The following is a 19,022-nucleotide window of genomic DNA, read 5'->3' as shown; positions in this document are numbered from 1 at the left end:
CTCCTATTTTGTGTTTTAAGGATTTCTATGCACTTTTTCATACTGGCTACATCCTAGACAAATCACCATTATGCTACCTCCTTCCTGGGTTTTAAAATGTGACTTCTGGTGGTAAGGAAAAAAAAAAATCTAAACTAGATTTCAGAGTAAAAAGCAAAAAACAAATTGGGGGCTGTCAATACTTTATTTACTGAATAAGGAGCAGCCTCCATCCTCAATCACCATCAATTCATATTAAAAAACAAACAAACAAAAAGGTAGGACAATCAGGACACCTTATTATCACACTTTCGGACTGCATGGAGCATAAGGAGGTTAAAAAAAAGTGTTTGTGGAAACTGACATGATTTTATCAGGTAATCAATCATTGTATAACCACCCCCTTCCCCAAAGAAAGACATGAAGCCTCCACCAACATGTCATAAAACAAGTATAGTCCAACACCCAAAAAATAACATTAGCTCAGAATTAGGTCCATTCTTCAGGTTGATCTAGCTTTATGAAAACATAATTAGATTTATGCGAAATCTTCTACCTTAGCTTATTTTATCATATTTGGCTTCAGACCAAGAAAACAAATTTATCATGAAAATATATCAAATTCAGGATTGTGGTGAGGGGCTAGTACCTAGGAAGGGGTTCTCAGCAAAACTGGTAACATTTTATTTCTTAAGCTGGCTACAGGAACACGGGCCTTACTCTTTACAACATTTTATTATCTTTAATGTGAAAAAATATTTCTATCATTGGCCGACTATAAGAAACTACTGATTTAAAGGAATACATCCACGTCAGGAGAAAATAACTGAGGTCCATATGTATGGTTAAGTGATCTGCCCAAGCCCAGCTCAGAGAACAAATCAAGGATTCCTTCCTAGCAGTCTCTCTTCAGGAAATCAGAATGTAGATTTCTGCATTAAGGTAATTCTTTCCATGAGCAATTGTTTGCATTTTATTGTCTATTCCAATTAAGGTGTGAAACTATAAAATTCAATTATTTCCATAGTCTCTAGAAACATACATACATATTTACATAATATGTAAACTAGTTTTTATATATTTCAAATTATAAAAATCTAGAAATATGTTGAGTCAAAAGCAGGTTATGTATTGAAATATACTACCTATGTTTTTTAGCTTTACATAGATTCAAGAGCCTTTGAAAACTAAAGGCAGGTGAGTCTATCCTTCATCTTCAAAGGAAACAGTTCTACACAGTACCTCTGGTAACAGGTTCCCCAGACTAACACAGCAGAGAATCTCTTTCATATAATACTTTTTTTGACAGGTCTCTTCTTTTTTTAAATTCTTTATCTCTGATCACCATGAATTTTTTTTTCTCTTAAAAAAAAAAAAGAAAAAGACCCGAGGGGTGGACGTGTCTCTGGATACATACCTCACAGAGAAATACAAGATGGTTGGGCCTGGTTTCTTGGGTAAATCGTGGTCAAGGACTCGGTGGTCTAGCTGAAGCCAGTTCTGCTGACCCCTGTAAGAGTAAAACAAGGAAAAAGGATTATACAGAAAGCCACAGCAAGTTTCAAGAAACACTGTGTTGGCAGAGCTGTGGGGTAACAGTTACACTCACATGTGGATGGTAGGAGTATAACCTGTTACTGCCAGTAATGGGGTCAACGGAGCAATTTCTACCAAGATTACAAAAGCACCTGCCTCTGGACCAGCACTTTCATTTCTGGGAGTTAATCAGGATAAAATCACACATGTGGAAAATGGGCCATGTATAAAGCCACTCACTGCAGCGCTGTTTGTAGCAGCAAAAAGCCTCGAAACAACCTAAGCATCCAACAGGATATTGTTTTTTAAATAAAAAATGAATGTAAACAGCAATGAAATACTATGCAGCCACACAAAAGCTCAGAAGTATCTTTACAAACTTATCATGAATGATTTTTAAAATACACTGTTAAGTGAAAATGAAAGATGCATAACGAGTATAACGTATTGCCATTATTTTAATTAAAAAAAGAATACCTAGAATATGGGTATTTATATTATAGAAATAATTCAGAGAGTGCATCATAAAATGAACGAGAAACTGAAAACACTCGTTGCCTTTGAGGTAAAAAATAAATTTTTATTAAATACAGAATCTGACATATTTTAGATAATCAAGAAGGGAAAAACTTTTGTTTTAATGAAAAAGGACAAACACAGATAATAATACCACAGCTTTTATATGAAATATGGGGTTGATACACTAGTATATCCTCGAGTGTGAAGTCAAGTGAGCTTTAGGAAGCATCACTATGAACAAAGCCAGTGGAAGTGACAGAATTTCAGCTGAGCTATTAAAACCCTAAAAGATGATGCTGTTAAAGTGCTGCACTCAACATGCCAGCAAACATGGAAAACTCGGTAATGGCCACAGGACTGGAAAAGATCAGTTTTCATTCCAATTCCAAAGAACAGTGCCAAAGAATGTTCAAACCACCATATAACCACGCTCATCTCACATGCTAACGAGGTAATGCTCAAAATCCTTCAGGCAAGGCATCAACAGTACGTGAACTGAGAACTTCCAGATGTAAAAGCTGGATTTAGAAAAGGCAGAGGAACCAGAGATCAAATTGCCAACATCTACTGGATCATAGAAAAAGCAAGAGAATTTCAGAAAAGCATCTATTTCTGCTTCATTGACTACGCTAAAGCCTTGAAAGCCTTTGACTGTGTGGATCACAACAGACTGTGGAAAATTTTTAGATGGGAATACAAGACCACTTTACCTATTTAATGAGAAACCAGTATGCAGGACAAGAAGCAACAGTTAGAACTGGACATGGAACAACAGACTGGTTCCAAATTGAGAAAGAAATATGTCAAGGCTGTATATTTTTATCCTGTTTATTTACATTTATGATGAGTACTTGTGATGTGAAATGCCCGTGCTGGATGAAGCTGGAATCAAGATTGTTGGGAGAAAAATAAACAATCTCAGATATGCAGATGACACCACCCTAATGGCAGAAAGTGAAGAGGAAACAAAGAACCTCTTGATGAAGGTGAAAGAGGAGAGTGAAAAAGCTGGCTTACAACTCAGCACTCAAAAAGCTAAGATCATGGCATCTGATATGATCATTTCATGGCAAATAGAGGGAGAAAAAAATGGAAATAATGGCAGATTTTATTTTCTTGGGTTCCAAAATCACTGAGGATGGTGATTGTAGGCACAAAATTAAAAGACGCTTTTTCCTTAGGAGAAAAGTTGTGACAAATCTGAAGACAGCGTTAAAAAGCAGACATATCACTTTGCCAACAAAGATCTGTTTGATCAAAGCTATGGTTTTTTCCAGTAGTCATGTATGGACCATAAAGAAAGTTGAGTGCTGAAGAATCGATGCTTTCCAACTGTGGTGTTGAAGAAGACTCTTGAGGGTCCCTTGGACTGCAAGGAAATCAAACCAGTCAATCCTAAAGGAAATCAATCCAGAATATTCATTGGAAAGACTGATGCTGAAACTCCAATACTTTGGCCACCTGATGCAAAGAGGCATTCACTAGAAAAGACTTTGATGCTGGGAGAGACTGAGGGCAGGAGGAGAGGGGGCGACAGAGGATGAGATGGTTGGATGGCATTACTGACTCAATGGACATGAATTTGAGCAAACTCCAGGAGATAGAGAAGGACTGGGAAGCCTGGCTTGCTGCAGTCCATCGAGTTGAAAAGAGAGTTGGATATAACTTAGTGACTGAACAACAACAAGACTAGTATATATAGAATAGATAACTAATAAGAATCTAGTGAATAGCACAAGGAACTCTATTCAATACTCTGTAATGACCTATATGGGAAGAGAATATAAAAAAGAGTAGATATATATGTATGTATTATTGACTCACTTTGTTTACAGTGGGAAACCAAAATAACACTGTAAATCACCTATACGTCAGTAAAAAATTAATTTAGAAATAAAAATACGGGGTCAAATACTCTCTGGGAGCTGTTTTTGGGTATACATTATGGACTTCCTACTATTTAACCATGTATCTGACGATTCATTTAAGGGCTTCACTAAATTCTTTAGCATTAACATTCTCCTGAAATTGTGACCTGAGGGATGGAAGACACTGGCTGGGGATTGTTGACGTGACTTTCCCACTGCTGATCCATTTCAGATTGCAAATTCCCAGAGGGCAGAGACTTCATTTGCTTGCTTAGGCAAAACTTCATGCTGATAGTGGTGTATGTAGTGTCAAATTATAACAAAACTGATAATGATTCAGGAGATGTTTTCCAAACTATTTTGGTCTTTGAATAAATAATGTTTTTTTTCAAAATCAGAAAACTCTAAGCTGTATTTACTGTAAGTATTTAGGAAATGGAGGTAAGAATAATAATAATGACAATAATAGCAGCTAATTTTTATTGAGCAAGTACTTAGTGCCAACCAACTTGGTACTTTTAAAGAATACTAATACTGTATTTTACAGTAAGTCTGCAAAGAAAATTAGCAGAGCTAGGATTTGAGCCCAGACTTTGAATACAGGAGAAAGTGAGATTAGGGGATTGAATCAGCTTTCCTAAAAACTTTTGGCTTGATTTTGTCACTTACTATGGCTTTTTTTTGTCACAAGTTTTAATAGATGGAAAAAAGTGTGCCTTTATTTCTGTAATTATTAGATGAGGCTTCTGATACTGTCTCTAGTTTTCTTTTGAGGAATATTATTAAGATAAATAAGCTGACATAAGTGACATAAGGGAAGATTCATAGAATTACTGCTTTTGTGAGACTAAAATGAGATCAAAAAGCACTTATTCCTTTTAACCTGCTTTTCTCAAATTGTTCCATCAGCAAATGGGACAGATCTAATCAATACTTCAAAAAGACAGTTGATTCTACACATTTCACCTCTATTACCTGTGATAGACCACTTTGAAACCACAATCACAGAAAACTAACCAATCTAACGACATGGATCATAGTCAATGAAACTATGAACCATGCTGTGTAGGGTCACCCAAGATGGATGGGTCATGGTGGAGAGTTCTGACAAAACGTGGTCCACTGGAGAAGGGAATGGCAAACCACTTCAGTATTCTTGCCTTGAGAACCCCATGAACAGTATGAAAAGGCAAAAAGATAGGACACCGAAAGATGATCTCCCGAGGTCAGTAGGTGCCCAATATGCTACTGGACATCAGTGGAGAAATAACTCCAGAAAGAATGAAGAGATGGAGCGAAAGCAAAAACAACACCCAGTTGTGAATGTGACTAGTGATGGAAGTAAAGTCTGATGCTATAAAGAGCAATACTGTATAGAAACCTGGAATGTCAGGTCCATGAATCAAGGCAAATTGGAAGTGGTCAGACAGGAGATGGCAAGAGTGAACATCAACATTTTAGGAATCAACAAACTAAAGCGGACTGGAATGGGTGAATTTAACTCAGATGACCATTATATTTACTACTGTGGGCAAGAGTCCCTTAGAAGAAATGGAGTAGCTATTATAGTCAACAAAAGAGTTCTAAGTTCAGTACTTGGATGCAATCTCAAAAACGACAGAATGATCTCTATTCATTTCCAAGGCAAACCATTCAATATCTCAGTAAACCAAGTCTATGCCCTGACCAGTAATGCTGAAGAAGCTGAAGTTGAATGGTTCTATGAAGACCTACAAGACCTTCTAGAACTAACACACCAAAAAAAGATGTCCTTTTTATTATAGGGGACTGGAATGCAAAAGTGGGAAGTCAAGAAATACCTGGAGTAACAGGCAAATTTGGCCTTGGAGTACAGAATGAAGCAAGGCAAACGCTAACAGAGTTTTGCCAAGAGAATGCACAGGTCATAGCAAAGACCCTCTTCCAACAACACAAGAGAAGGTTCTATACATAGACATCACCACATGGTCAATACCGAAATCAGATTGATTATATTCTCTGCAGCCAAAGATGGAGAAGCTCTATACAGTCAGCAAAAACAAGACCGGGAGCTGACTGTGGCTCAGATCATGAACTCCTTCTTGCCAAATTCAGACTGAAAATGAAGAAAGTAGGGAAAACCACTAGACTATTCAGGTATGACCTAAATCAAATCCCTTACGATTATACAGTGGAAGTGAGAAATAGATTCAAGGGATTCAATCTGATAGACAGAGTGCATGAAGAACTATGGACAGAAGTTCATCCTGACATTGTACAGGAGGTAGGGATCAAGACCATCCCCAAGAAAAAGAAATGCCAAAAGGCAAAATGGTTGTCTGAAGAGGCCTTACAAATAGCTGAGAAAAGAAGAGAAGCTAAAGGCAAAGGAGAAAAGGAAAGATATACCCATTTGAATGCAGAGTTCCAAAAAAAGCAAGGAGAGACAAGAAAGCCTTCCTCAGTGATCAATGCAAAGAAACGGGGAAATAACAGAATGGGGAAAAGACTAGAGATCTCTTCAAGAAAATCAGAGATACCAAGGAAACATTTCATACAAAGATGAGCATATTGCAGAGTAATAAATTTAGCTGAACTAAAAAAAAAAAAAGAAAAAAAGAAAAAAAAAAAGATGAGCATAATAAAGGACACAAATGTGTAGACCTAACAGAAGCAAACAATATTAAGAAGTGGCAAGAATACACAGAAGAACTGTACAAAAAAGATCTTCACGACCCAGATAATCATGATGGTGTGACCACTCACCTAGAGTCAGACATCCTAGAATGTGAAATCAAGTGGGCCTTAGGAAGCATCACTATGAACAAAGCTAGTGGAGGTGATGGAATTTCAGTTGAGCTATTTCAAATCCTAAAAAATGATGCTGTGAAAGTGCTGCACTCAGTATGTCAGCAAATTCGGAAAACTCAGCAGTGGCCACAGGTCTGGAAAAGATCAATTTCATTCCAATCCCAAAGAAAGGCAATGCCAAAGAATGTTCAAACTACTGCACAATTGCACTCATCTCACATGCTAGCAATGTAATGCTCAAAATTCTCCAAGCCAGGCTTCAACAATATGTGAACTGTGAACTTCCAGATGGTCAAGCCGGATTTAGAAAAGGCAGAGGAACCAGTGATCAAATTGCCAACATCTCCTGGATCATTGAAAAATCAAGAGACTTCCAGAAAAACATCAACTTCTGCTTTATTGACTATGCCAAAGTCTTTGACTGTGTGGATCATGACAAACTGTGGAAACTTTTTCAAGAGATGGGAATACCAGACCACCTGACCTGCCTCTTGAAAAATTTGTATGCAGGTCAGGAAGCAACAGTTTGAACTGGACATAGAACAATAGACTGGTTCCATATTAGGAAAGGAGTATGTCAAGGCTGTATACTGTCACCCTGCTTATTTAACTTATATGCAGAGCACATCATGAGAAACGTTGGGCTGGATGAAGCACAAGCTGGAATCAAGATTGCCAGGAGTAATATCAATAACCTCAGATATGCAGATGACACTACCCTTATGGCAGAAAGCGAAGAAGAACTAAAGAGCCTCTTGATGAAAGTGAAAGAAGAGAGTGAAAAAGCTGGCTTAAAAATCAACATTCAGAAAACTAAGATCATGGCATCTGGTCCCATCACTTCATGACAAATAGATGGGGAAACAATGGAAACAATGACAGACTTTATTTTTTGGGTTTCCAAAATCACTGTAGATGGTGACTGCAGCCATGATATTAAAAGACGCTTGCTCCTTGGAAGAAAAGTTATGACCAACCTAGATAGCATATTAAAAAGCAGACACATTACTTTGCCAACAAAGGTCTGTCTAGTCAAAGCTATGGTTTTTCCAGTAGCCATGTACAGATGTGAGAGTTGGACTATAAAGAAAGCTGAGCGCCGAAGAAGTGATGCTTTTGAACTGTGGTGTTGGAGAAGACTCTTGAGAGTCCCTTGGACTGCAAGGAGATCCAACCAGTCCATCCTAAAGGAAATCAGTCCTGAATATTCATTCATTGGAAGGACTGATGCTGAAACTCCAATACTTTGTCCACTTGATGCGAAGAACTGACTCATTTGAAAAGACCCTAATGCTGGGAAAGATTGAAGGCAGGAGAAGGGGACGACAGAGGATGAGAGGGTTGGATGGCATCACCGACTCGATGGACATGAGTTTGAGTAAACTCCGGAAGTTGGTGATGGACAGGGAGGCCTGGCGTACTGCAGTCCACTCGGTTGCAAAGAATGGAACACGATTGAGCAACTGAAGTGAACTGAACTGGGATCACTTTGAAGTAACTGTCCTTTTAGGGTAGAATTTTAACAGTCAAAGGCCCATCATCTCAGGCCCACTGGATGGAACGGAGATCAAAAACCACAGTTGTGCTGTGAAACCTATTTGTTATTTCATAATAAATAAAGCTCATTCAGCAAATCTTTTCAAATCAAGGGAAGAAAAAAAGTTAAGTGGGTTGAAGGGGATGGGAACCATTATGGGGAACCGAGTGCTGCCTTAGGAGGGTCGTGACTGCCCTCTAGGGGTAAAAGACTCACTCTGCACGCAGAACACCAGAAGGCACTCACAGCCTGAGCTCAGCAACTATAACCCTCCCTTTAACAGGATCATGAATTTGTTTTTGTTGGTCACCATCACTACTTTAATCATGTAAGCTCACAACTCCATTTTTCCATTTCTCTTCCTGGTCCGTGGAGTAGGATAGAGACAGTGGCTAGTTTCATTGACAAAATGTCCCCTCGGCTTTGCCTAACTCCATTTGCAGAAGTTCACCAAAGGCAAAGAGCTGATGTGGCATGTAGGCTGGAAAATGCAATTCATTCAGCATCCTGGGAGGGATCCGACTCAGTGGTTTTATGAGGGCGGGGGAAGGGCAGTGCTGAAAGAAAATACTTTCCAAAAATATTTACCAGACAAAGAAAAAGAACTAGGCCTGTGACCAAGACATTCCAAGGAGACACCCTTCGACAGAAGCAATTTTCCAGACCTGCTCCCCAGAAAGGTAGAAATGGCCAATTCCCCTTCCACGCTCCAAAAGCCGAGCTCATACTTCTTCTAAAAATAAACACAGCTAGAGTCAGAAGACACCTTCCAAACTGACCATAATTCAAAAACAGACTCTGCTGTCACTTGCAGGGGAGTATGCAAAGGGCACTTTGGAGCCAGGCTTCTTGGAAGGGCTATAACCACTGACCTCTCTCACCAAAGGAGCTAGCTAGAGGAGGCACTTAAGTTAGACATTCTTCTTCCAACAGAGTATTTAAAAAGAGATCATCTCAAGGCACATGAGGTGGAAGGTGGCCCAAGTCGGGAAAGGAAGTCATTCGTATTACATACTCCTCTCTTTCTGAAGAGAAGGTACTACAGTCTGAACGCTTGACTTATGCTCCCTCTGGTTATGCTCACTTGAGCTTGGAGCATTCCCCACAGCCTGCCATGCCTGCCAGCCCTTTTTTCCAGCCTACCACGAACCCCGCGGCCTGGGACACTTGCAGGACCACAATCATCAGTTTCCTGCGGAACAATCTTCAATGGCCCCAGCATGCCTTCTCCACCTATGTGACTCTCAGAGCTCACTTCTGAGTTAGCCCTTCTTATACCTTAATCCACGCTCAGGCCAGTTTCTTCCCCCCTGGACCGTGACCATGTCCACGTGTTGACCCTCAAAATGACTCTTCCCTGGAGCCCTGTCCCCTCTGCCCTCGACTGAAGGTCTTCCTGTCCTTCTCCTGTGTGGGTTCCACCCAAGCCCTCCTTCAGAGCACGCCTGCCTGCCATGACTACAAACAACAGGATGATAGCTTCCTTTCATTGCGTGCCTAGGCTCTAATATAATAGATACTCTGACCCTACTATGGGGCCTTTCAGGCGGGTTCGACCCCTGGGTCAGGAAGATCCCCTGCAGGAGGGCATGGCACCCCACTCCAGTATTCTCGCCTAGAGAATCCCATGGACAGAGGAGCCTGGCGGGCTACTGTCCATAGGGTTGCAGAGTCAGACACGGCTTCGCATGCATGCACGCACATGACCCTATTTTATGTATCCTATAAAGTGCTTGCTATTTTGGTGCTATTATTATGTCCACTGTACAGATGAGAAAAGTTGAGCGTCAGAGATTTTCAGTCTAAGATATCAAGCTTCTCTGGCATCCACCCCCACCTTCCTCTCCACCTTATCTTGTACCACTTTTCTTCTTACTATTCAAGTCATACTGTCTTTGTTTTTTTCTTTAAAAAAACAACAAAAAAACCCAAATGAAAAAAAAACAAAAGTCAAGCTTATTCTCACCTGAGAGTTTTTCCACTGGCTTTAGCTGGGAATGGCCCGACTTTTGCAGAACTGGTTCTTGCTTTTATTATATGTCACCTTTCAGAAGCCGTCCTGATTCACCCTAAAACTGACTCCCCTTACCCCCTAGTTTTTCTTGATCCAGGCCTCCTGTTGCATGTTCTTCAAAGCACTTGTCATTTCTGGTCTTTTCTCAGTTATCTGTTTATTTACTTGTTCTGCTGGGCTATACATCAGTGCAACATAAACTCCATGAGAGTAGGAACCTGGTCTGTGTTGTTCACGGCTGAATCCCCGCGAGCTAGAACAATGTCTGGCATTCACTGGCACATGAGCAATAGCTGTTAAATGGATACCTTACTCCAATATTCATGATTTTAGCCTCTACTTTATGTGATCTCTCCATAAATTATAGTGTTTCTGTACTTATGGTTTTTATCATCTAACTCAGCCATCATGTATTTATGGTTTTAAGTCTTACATTGCTTGGTATGATTCCATTACATACAAACTCAACCTGTACGTATATGTTTAATCACTGATTCACATGAGCCGGTCTTGTCTTTCCAGCTAGAGCCTGTGCTCAGAGGACATCTGTATTTCCTAACTCATCCAGCAGAGGACCGATCAGATAAGGTCTCAGACCATAATTGAGTGAACAGATAATTTTGTGATTCAGATGAGGTGGGTGATATGAAGCATACTTTCCCCCTTTGTTGAACTTCAGGAAACATCCTGAGTCTGAAGTCAAAGTTTTAAGTTTTTCTTCTACATCTCCTGACAATTCATCTGTCTGGTTTTTGTCCTGCCCAAGTCCTGAGCCCACTGGCATTCCCAAGAGGTCCAGGCTGCATATAATCAGTGTTAAAAGCAAATCAACCCCTTTTTGAGATTATTTTCTGCCTGGTTAACCTGAAGAACAGAAAAACACTTAAACGGGGAGAGTTATGCAAAGAATGCTAGATGGTTGGTCAATATATTTTGTGTCTGTAACATGTTTTCTTAAATTTTAATATTTGAAGAGTTCTCTGGAAATTATTCCATAAAGAGGAAGAATTCTTTTGACGTATCAAGCTACATATAATGTAGACAAATCAGGCTGCCATAAAGCACACACATACCCACACAGAAAAGAACCTGTAAGACTAAACACATTTGCTTACATTGATTTTAAATTCTTATATGAATTCATTTTTATACAGCTGTCTCATTTCAGAGAGAATTTCAGTTGTTGACAAATGTATACACCATCCAAGTTTGCATTAAAAAAAATGTACTGTTGACAAATATATACACCATCCAAGTTTTCATTAAAAAAATGTAAGTAAAAGAAAAATATGATAGTAAGAAGGTAACATAAAATAGACCTAAGTATAACTTCAAAAGTTCATCCCGCATTAAAGTATATACATATTTGTTGGGTGGGCCACAAAATTGCCTTTAAACTTTCTTGCCAAGAAGTCCAAACATTCATTCAGTTTTAACATATGAGTGGATGACATTCTAGTATTTCCATTCCTGACAGATAAGCTAAATAAGAAGGTACAACTGCATTCAAAGCAGTTGCGAAGACAGAATATCATCAAGAAAAACAAGTTCGTTGCAACAAATTTCTAAAGCACTTGGACAATATTCTGAGTTCTTAGAATGGCCAATATTCCTTTCCTCCTCTTACCTTAGTCCTACAGAAAAGTCTTGCATTAAAAAGGTTTAGCCAAGCAGGATACGGGGTTTCCAAGGTGGCCCAGTGGTTAAGAATCCACCTGCCAGTACAGGAGATGCAGGAGACACGAGTTTGATTCCTGGGTTGGGAAGATCCCCTGAAAGAGGAAAGGCTACGCACTCCAGGATTCTTGTCTGGAAAATCCCACCGACAGAGGAGCCTGGTGGGCTACAGTCTATGGGGTCGCAGAGGGCCGGACACAACTGAGCAACTGAGCACACACGCGAGCAGGACATATTCTAATTCTTGAAGCACCCCCCCCCCCACTTTGGCCAATTGTGAGTGATGCATACAGGAAGTCTAGACAAAAGGTAAAGGTGTTAAAACACTTACGTGTCATCTGTAAACGTGATTCCAAAGTACTCCTTTTCTTTCAGGTTGAAATGAGAAGCCACGAGATCCAGCAACTCTCTTGATAAAAGTTTGGGCTGTTGAGATATAAACCTGATTAGACACTCTCTCTTACTGCTCCCACCTTATTCTCTCCCGAACAGTTTAAAGCAGCCTTTGTCTGTCTGTTTTGGATACCTGTGTCTTTCTGTGTTTAGGTTAATCTACTATAGGTCATTCTCTAAGGGCTTGGGAAGGGCAGGAAATGGGAAGAGCAGCATCGCTGAGATGATCACTTTCATATATTTCCAATTCCATCCAGAGCCTTAATTTTTCATCCAAGGTAAAAGTGTATTTATTAATACATTGTTGCTTCAGAAAAAAATGCTGTTTTATAAATAGTATGGTGCTATTTATAATAGTATATAAATATAAAATTTATAATTTTATAAATAGTATGGTGCTTAATCAATAGTGATCAAGACAAAAAATGTTAACCACTGCCTAGGCTGTAGGAATAATTTTGGTTGGTGATGGTCAACTGGGGAGGCTCAAGACCCAAGGCTGAGGGGTCACAGAGAGAACTAACAAAAAAAAAAAAAAAAAAAAAAGGCAACAAAACAGTAATAGTAACCATTTATTGTACTGAACTTCTTCTACCCATGATTTCATTTTAATCCTTACAATGAGCCTATGAAGTAGGGGTCCTTTCCGTTTCATAGAAGCGCCAACAAAGGCCAAGAACAGCCAAGAATCTTACTTGATGTTCCACTTAAGGAGCGGGTTTGAACCCAGTTCTGTCTGATTCCAAAGACTAAACTTTTCATGTCTCTGCAGGGATGGAGTAACTGTATCCACTCTGCAGATCATTATCACCAGGACCCACTGGGCACCTCATTAGAAGAAGATCCCAGTCTATGAGCTTTTGGGAAGCACAGGCTCTGGTGGTAAGAAGATGGTTTGGAATCAGTCAGAAAGTCCAGAGTGAGAGTGGATGGTGGATTTGCAGAGATTAGGGAAAGAAAAGGGGATCTGCAGGGAGGCATTCTAGAAGGACTTTTTTTTGAACTTTGAGCCACACAGTTCAGGACTCATTATGGTAGTTTGACGGTTGGATGTTTGTTGTTGGGGAAGAAAGAATTGGGGATGTTTGTTGTTGGCAAAAAAAGAAGAAAGGAAAAAAAAAGAAAAAAAAGGAAAAGAGAAAATAAGAGAAATAGAAATCTAGACCAAAGAGTCTACTCTGGTGAAACTATTACTGACTGTACTATTTTCGTTCTAATTGAAGCCTGTACATAGTGGACTGGGCACAAGCCTCAGAAAGGAGAAGAATTTAGGCTTGGTCAAGGGAGGGAATTCTTCTCACAGCTATAGGTGTGGCTGTCAGCAGGCTCTTCCATAGTTTTTTTTAAGACTATGATTCCAGGGACTTCCCTGGTGGTCCAGTGTTCAATACTCTGTGCTCCCACTGCAAGGGGTGTTGGTTCTATCCCTGGTCGGGGAATTAAGAGCCCAGTGGTTGGCAGCCAAAATGTAAAACAAACAGCAACGAAAAAAAGAATCTGGGTCTAGAGTGTTGGGTGAATAGAGAGAGAAGCATCAATAATTAAGATACATATAGCTCCATGTGTTTTACAGAGATTTCATTCACATATGTAATCTAGTTTGATGTTTTTTAATTTTATTGAAAAACAGTTGATTTAAAATGTGTTAATTTCTACTATAAAGTGACTCAGTTATAAATACATTCTTTTTTCGCATTTTTTCCCCATTATGGCTTATCACAGAATATTGAACACAGCTCCCTGTGCTATACAGAAGGCCTTTGTTTATCCATCCTATATCTACTAGTTTACATCTGCGAATCCCAAGCTCCCAAGCAGACTCAGGCAAAGAGAACAGACCTGTGGTTGCCAAGGGGGAGGAGGCATGGGAGGGAAGGATTGGGAGCTTGGGATTAATCTAGTTTCATTTTAACCATAATTTCTGAGAGGAAGATGAGTCAAACTTAACTCCAGCTCACAGCTGTTGTAGATTGGTGTTTAACTTAGATCACGCCATGTGCAGGGAAAGCAGCAGAATGTGGAGTCTCAGCTCATAAAAACCCTTTCTGGGGGCTTCCCTGGTGGCTCGGTGGTAGGAGACACAGGTTCGATCACCACCCAGGAGGGTCCCACAAGCCACAGGCAACTAAGCCCTTGCGCCACAACTACCGAGCCTGTGCCCTAGAGCCGCAATCACTGAGCCTGCATGCCCTAGAGCGCGCGCTCTGCAACCAGAGAAGCTACTAGAAGCTTCTCATCGCAGTGGGAAGCCCACACTCCGCACCTAGAGAGTAGCCCCTGCTTGCTGCTACAGAAGGGCCCATGTAGCAACGAAGACCAAAGCACAACCAAAAAAAAAAAACCAAAAAACCATCCTTTCTGGGAAGCATTATGGTCACCAGTTGGCCACCAAGAGGTAATTCAAAGAAGCCAAGCCACTTGCCCAGGGTCAAACAGCTACTGAGGGTCAACGCTGAGACTGGAATCCACACATCTCTGAATCCAGTCACCAAGCTATAGTTACTCTTAAATACAGGTAGGTATTGGCTTTGAAGGCCCCACAGGCAATCCTGTGTCGCTGGTCCTGATGCACAGGTAGGCTGGCAGACTGCACACAGGCCACGAGGTTTGCAGAGGGAAATGGATGCGGTCCCAGTGCGGCGACACCTACCTGAACCAGCAGCTCCAGCCTCCGGTCATCCAGGAGATGCACCCGGCACTGCCTGCCTTCGGTCATCTGTGGGGACAAGACAGCAAGAGCGGCATCAGGCCGGGGCTGGCGGGCAGACCCCTGAGCGCGCCTACCACTTCTTTACCCGTGATGTGCTCGGCCTAAAAACGCCACGAGCTGAGGGAGTCCTCAGTTTTGGTCGTCGTAAACAGATTTATTTTACGGCATCAGCTCTTAGATATTTTTGTTTTAGCTCTTAGACTTAGAAAAGAACGAAAAGCAAAGACCACTCAATATGTTGAAAATATAACACCTATACAGCACATACAAAATTTAACTATGAAAAGCAGGTTTCCTGCTCAGGGGAAACAACTGCATTTTTCCTTGAATCAGTATTTTATTTTTCAAATGAAAATAGTTTTATTCATTAGTGTCTTTCAATAAACACAATACATGATGTATTTGACAAAAAAATTTGTCACATTTAACATAATGTGTTTGACAAATGAAACTCAAGTTAAAAAGTAAAGTCTCCAGTCTTGAAATTTTGGTCCCCCTTTGTAATATATCACTACTGTAATTAATAGTTAAGAATAGTTAAGATGCCCAGTTAAGAACAGCTTGATGTACAAACTACTAATTATATTTAATTTTTTATCACTTATAATTGCAATATAAGGAAATTATTTCTTGAAAAATATTTAAATAATGCATAAAATGCAAAGACCCACTTTGATTACCAAAAGCTCCAAACCATTCTACCTGCAAAAATTACCCCTCTGTCAGTTTGAGGCAAATCCTCACAGGCCATCTTTATACGGATTTTCAGATATACACATGTACATGTTAAAAACACATCAGTTCAGTTCAGTCGCTCGCCGTGTCCGACTCTTTGCGACCCCATGGACTGCAGCATGCCAGGCTTCCCTGTCCTTCAGCAACTCCCGGAGCTTACTCAAACTCGTGTCCATTGAGTCAGTGATGCCATCCAGCCATCTCATCCTCTGTCATCCCCTTCTCCTCCCGCCTTCAATCTTTCCCAGATGTGTGTTAAAAACATATATTCTCATATTAAATGTTCTATTTTAATACTGCTAAATTAGACACATTGTTCTGAAATGAAGCAGGTACTCTTAATATTTCTATGTGTGTATGAGACTGTGGTATCTGTATCGTATCTGGTATCTGTGTATATGAATATTTATATGTGTGAGGTTCTTTTTCAGTTCAAGTAGAACTGCTACACTCACTGTTTGCCCTTTGTTTTTTTAATTCAATATTTCTTAGAAATCTTTCCAATGTCAACACATATAGACCAACCTCATTCTTCATAAAAGGTCTATAGTATCAAATCATTTGTGCAGACACATAATAATTCAGTGAGTGTCCTGTTGAGAAACACTTAGGTTGTTTTCTGCCTTTTGCTGTCACAAGCAATGTCACAATAAATTTTGCACATCTAGCTTTGTCCATGGATGTAGAACTGCTGGGTCACTGCTGAAAAGCAAGCGCAGCAGTTTGTCTCTCAGCTGTTGTACAAAACTATAAGACCCTGGGGATTTCCTGGCGGTCTAGTGGTTAGGAAGGACTCCGTGCATTCACTGCTGTGGGCCCAGGTTCAATCCCTGGTACTGGAACTAAAATCCTGCAAGCCATGTGGCTTGGCCAAACCCAAAATGAAGCAAAACAGTAAGACCTGGAAAGTCAGATACACATAAACCAATTTTAAAATGAAAATTGCCTCCATTACTGAGCAGCAACTACATACTCAGCGTTGCTCGAAGTGTTTTTATAATATCTCTGAGTTCCCTAGTCACCACCTGAGCTTGGTGTTATTATCCCCAATTCAATGGATGAGAAAATTGAGGCTCAGAGTGGGATAAGCCATGTGAAAGATACTGATTGTAGTATTGTACTTACATTTTTTTAAAATCGGGGTATAGTTTGCTTTACACTGTTACGTGAGTTTCCGCTATACAATGAAGTGGATCCATTATATGTATACAGACATCCCCTCCCTCTTGGAGAGTCTAGAAAGTAGCTCAGTTGGTTAGATGGTGGCATTACGGAGATGTGGCCCGTAAGAATTCTGGAAATAGGGCTAAGAGGTAAGTGAGTAAGTTCTACGTTGTCTCATTTCCCCTGATTATGTCCTTAAATCTGCAAAGTCAGGTCACACAATCTTTGGTGTCAAGAGGAAAGGAAACATATCTTTGTTTAAGGCACTAAGCTGGGAACGTCATGGAAACTGTCTCATTAAAACGCCACAAAACTTTACAATATGACAACACCCCCATTTTACAGACAAGGAAACCAAGGTACACAGTTTAAGGTTAATTATTCAAATTTGCCTGGGCAAGACAAAGACAAGTTAAAATTTGAATTAATGTCTAAATGGAAAAAAAAAAAAGTCATCTTTTTTCCTACTGTTCTACAGGGCTTCCCAGGTGGTGCTAGAATCTGCCTGCCAATGCAGGAGACATAAGAGATGCGGGTTCAATCCCTGGGTTAGAAAGATCCTCTTGAGGAGGGTATGGTAACCCAATCCAGTATTCTTGTCTGGAGAAGCCCATGGGCAGAGGAACCTGGTGGGCCACAGTCCATGGGGTCCGCAAAGAGTCGGATACAACTGAAGCGATTTAGCAACAACACACTACAGGAGGAAATAAATCAATATTTCAGTTTAACTCATTTGATCTCTTTTTAAAACCCGCAAGCAAACCCAAAGCCCATGCCCCAGAGAATAATATAAAAAAAAAAAAAATACTCAAAAGACCAATGGAAACAATATGAATCCATTAAGGAATGTGTCAAAACTCATAAAGTATTACAAAGTACTCTGTTACTGCATAACCCAAATGAATTTATTTCCTGATTAAAAACAAAACAAAACCACTTCTCCTTTCAGTTTTTCTTTGGATCCATCTTGATTTAGGTCAATATATCTTCTGTCAATACATAATTTTATCTCAGAGAATTTTATAGTAAATATTTTTTAGGTATATCTGGCCATCTCATGATAGACATAGGGAGTGGTGCCCATGTTTGTACAACTTGGTTAGTTGGTTCTAAGCCTTAGTTGATTGGATGAGGAGAAAGACAGTTGACCATCTGACTGGTGCGCCAATCAGAACCTCAGTCCCGGGAATCTGGAATTGGATATGAGTGGATGAAAATATGGTGGGGCAGCCATTATCTGCAGCATGTAGAGAAAAAGGAAAACCATCTGCAGGGAGAATGAAGGAGACAGGTAACTAGAAGGAGGCAAGGAAAATCACGCAGCCTGAGAGGAAAAGCTTGAGAGCTGCCGTTAGAGTTCCCAGTGTCTTTCCAGTCATGTCTAGCCCATTCCACTGATCTAGGTGAATCCTTATTCTTTTTTTAAATTTATTTCTTTATTGAAGTATGGCTGCTTTGCAATATTGAGTTAATTTCTGCTGTACAGCAAAGTGACTCAGTTATACATGTGCATACATTCTTAATTATATTCTTTTCCATTGTGGTTTATCCAGAATCCTTGTTCTTGAGTTCCATAAAACATCCCTGTATTCCCCCTGATAAATCCACTTCCCCCATGCCCCTCTCTTAAGCTACCTTGAGTTGGAGCCTGCTTATTGCAACTAAAAGCATGTTCACGAGACACCACAAGTATCTATACTTTGTGCTAAGTCGCTTCAGTCGTGTCTGACTCTGTGTGACCCCATGGACTGTAGCCCACCAGGCTCCCCTGTCCATGGGATTCTCCAGGCAGGAATACTGGAGTGGGTTGCCACGTCCTCCTCCAGGGGATCTTGCCAACCAAGAGATCGAACCCGTGTTTCTTAGGTCTACCTGCACTGGCAGGTGAGTTCTTTAAAGATCCCAGAGTACAGACTCCCCAGATGATGCCATTAATATGGTAAAATCACTCAAATTACTGATGCTCTCATCAAAGACAATATAACAGCTGGTGGGCAGTGGAAAGGACTTAACAAATACCCACCATGTGATGTGAGGACACACACACACAAGCTAGATGGCAGTGCAGACGAACTGGGGAGATGCTGCTACAGTTTTATG

At 40.3% G+C, this 19,022-nt stretch overlaps 1 protein-coding gene across 5 annotated transcripts in view; it reads right to left on the bottom strand.

Moving 5' to 3' along the window:
* The window catches only part of FRMD4B (FERM domain containing 4B), a 347,554-nt gene that overhangs the window by 119,044 nt on the left and 209,488 nt on the right, over window positions 1-19,022 (bottom strand). For all 5 annotated transcript variants that reach the window (XM_065933299.1, XM_065933300.1, XM_065933297.1 and 2 more), the window contains 3 exons: window positions 14,964-15,029; window positions 12,252-12,346; window positions 1,397-1,489 (listed from right to left, as the gene is read on the bottom strand). In XM_065933299.1, coding sequence (XP_065789371.1) covers window positions 1,397-1,489; window positions 12,252-12,346; window positions 14,964-15,029 — 254 coding nt within the window. The remainder of the gene's footprint in view (window positions 1-1,396; window positions 1,490-12,251; window positions 12,347-14,963; window positions 15,030-19,022) is intronic.

The sequence above is a fragment of the Muntiacus reevesi genome, chromosome 4 (genome assembly GCF_963930625.1).
Source record: "Muntiacus reevesi chromosome 4, mMunRee1.1, whole genome shotgun sequence".
Taxonomy (NCBI): Eukaryota; Metazoa; Chordata; class Mammalia; order Artiodactyla; family Cervidae; genus Muntiacus; species Muntiacus reevesi.
This window is presented reverse-complemented; position numbering and strand designations above follow the sequence as displayed.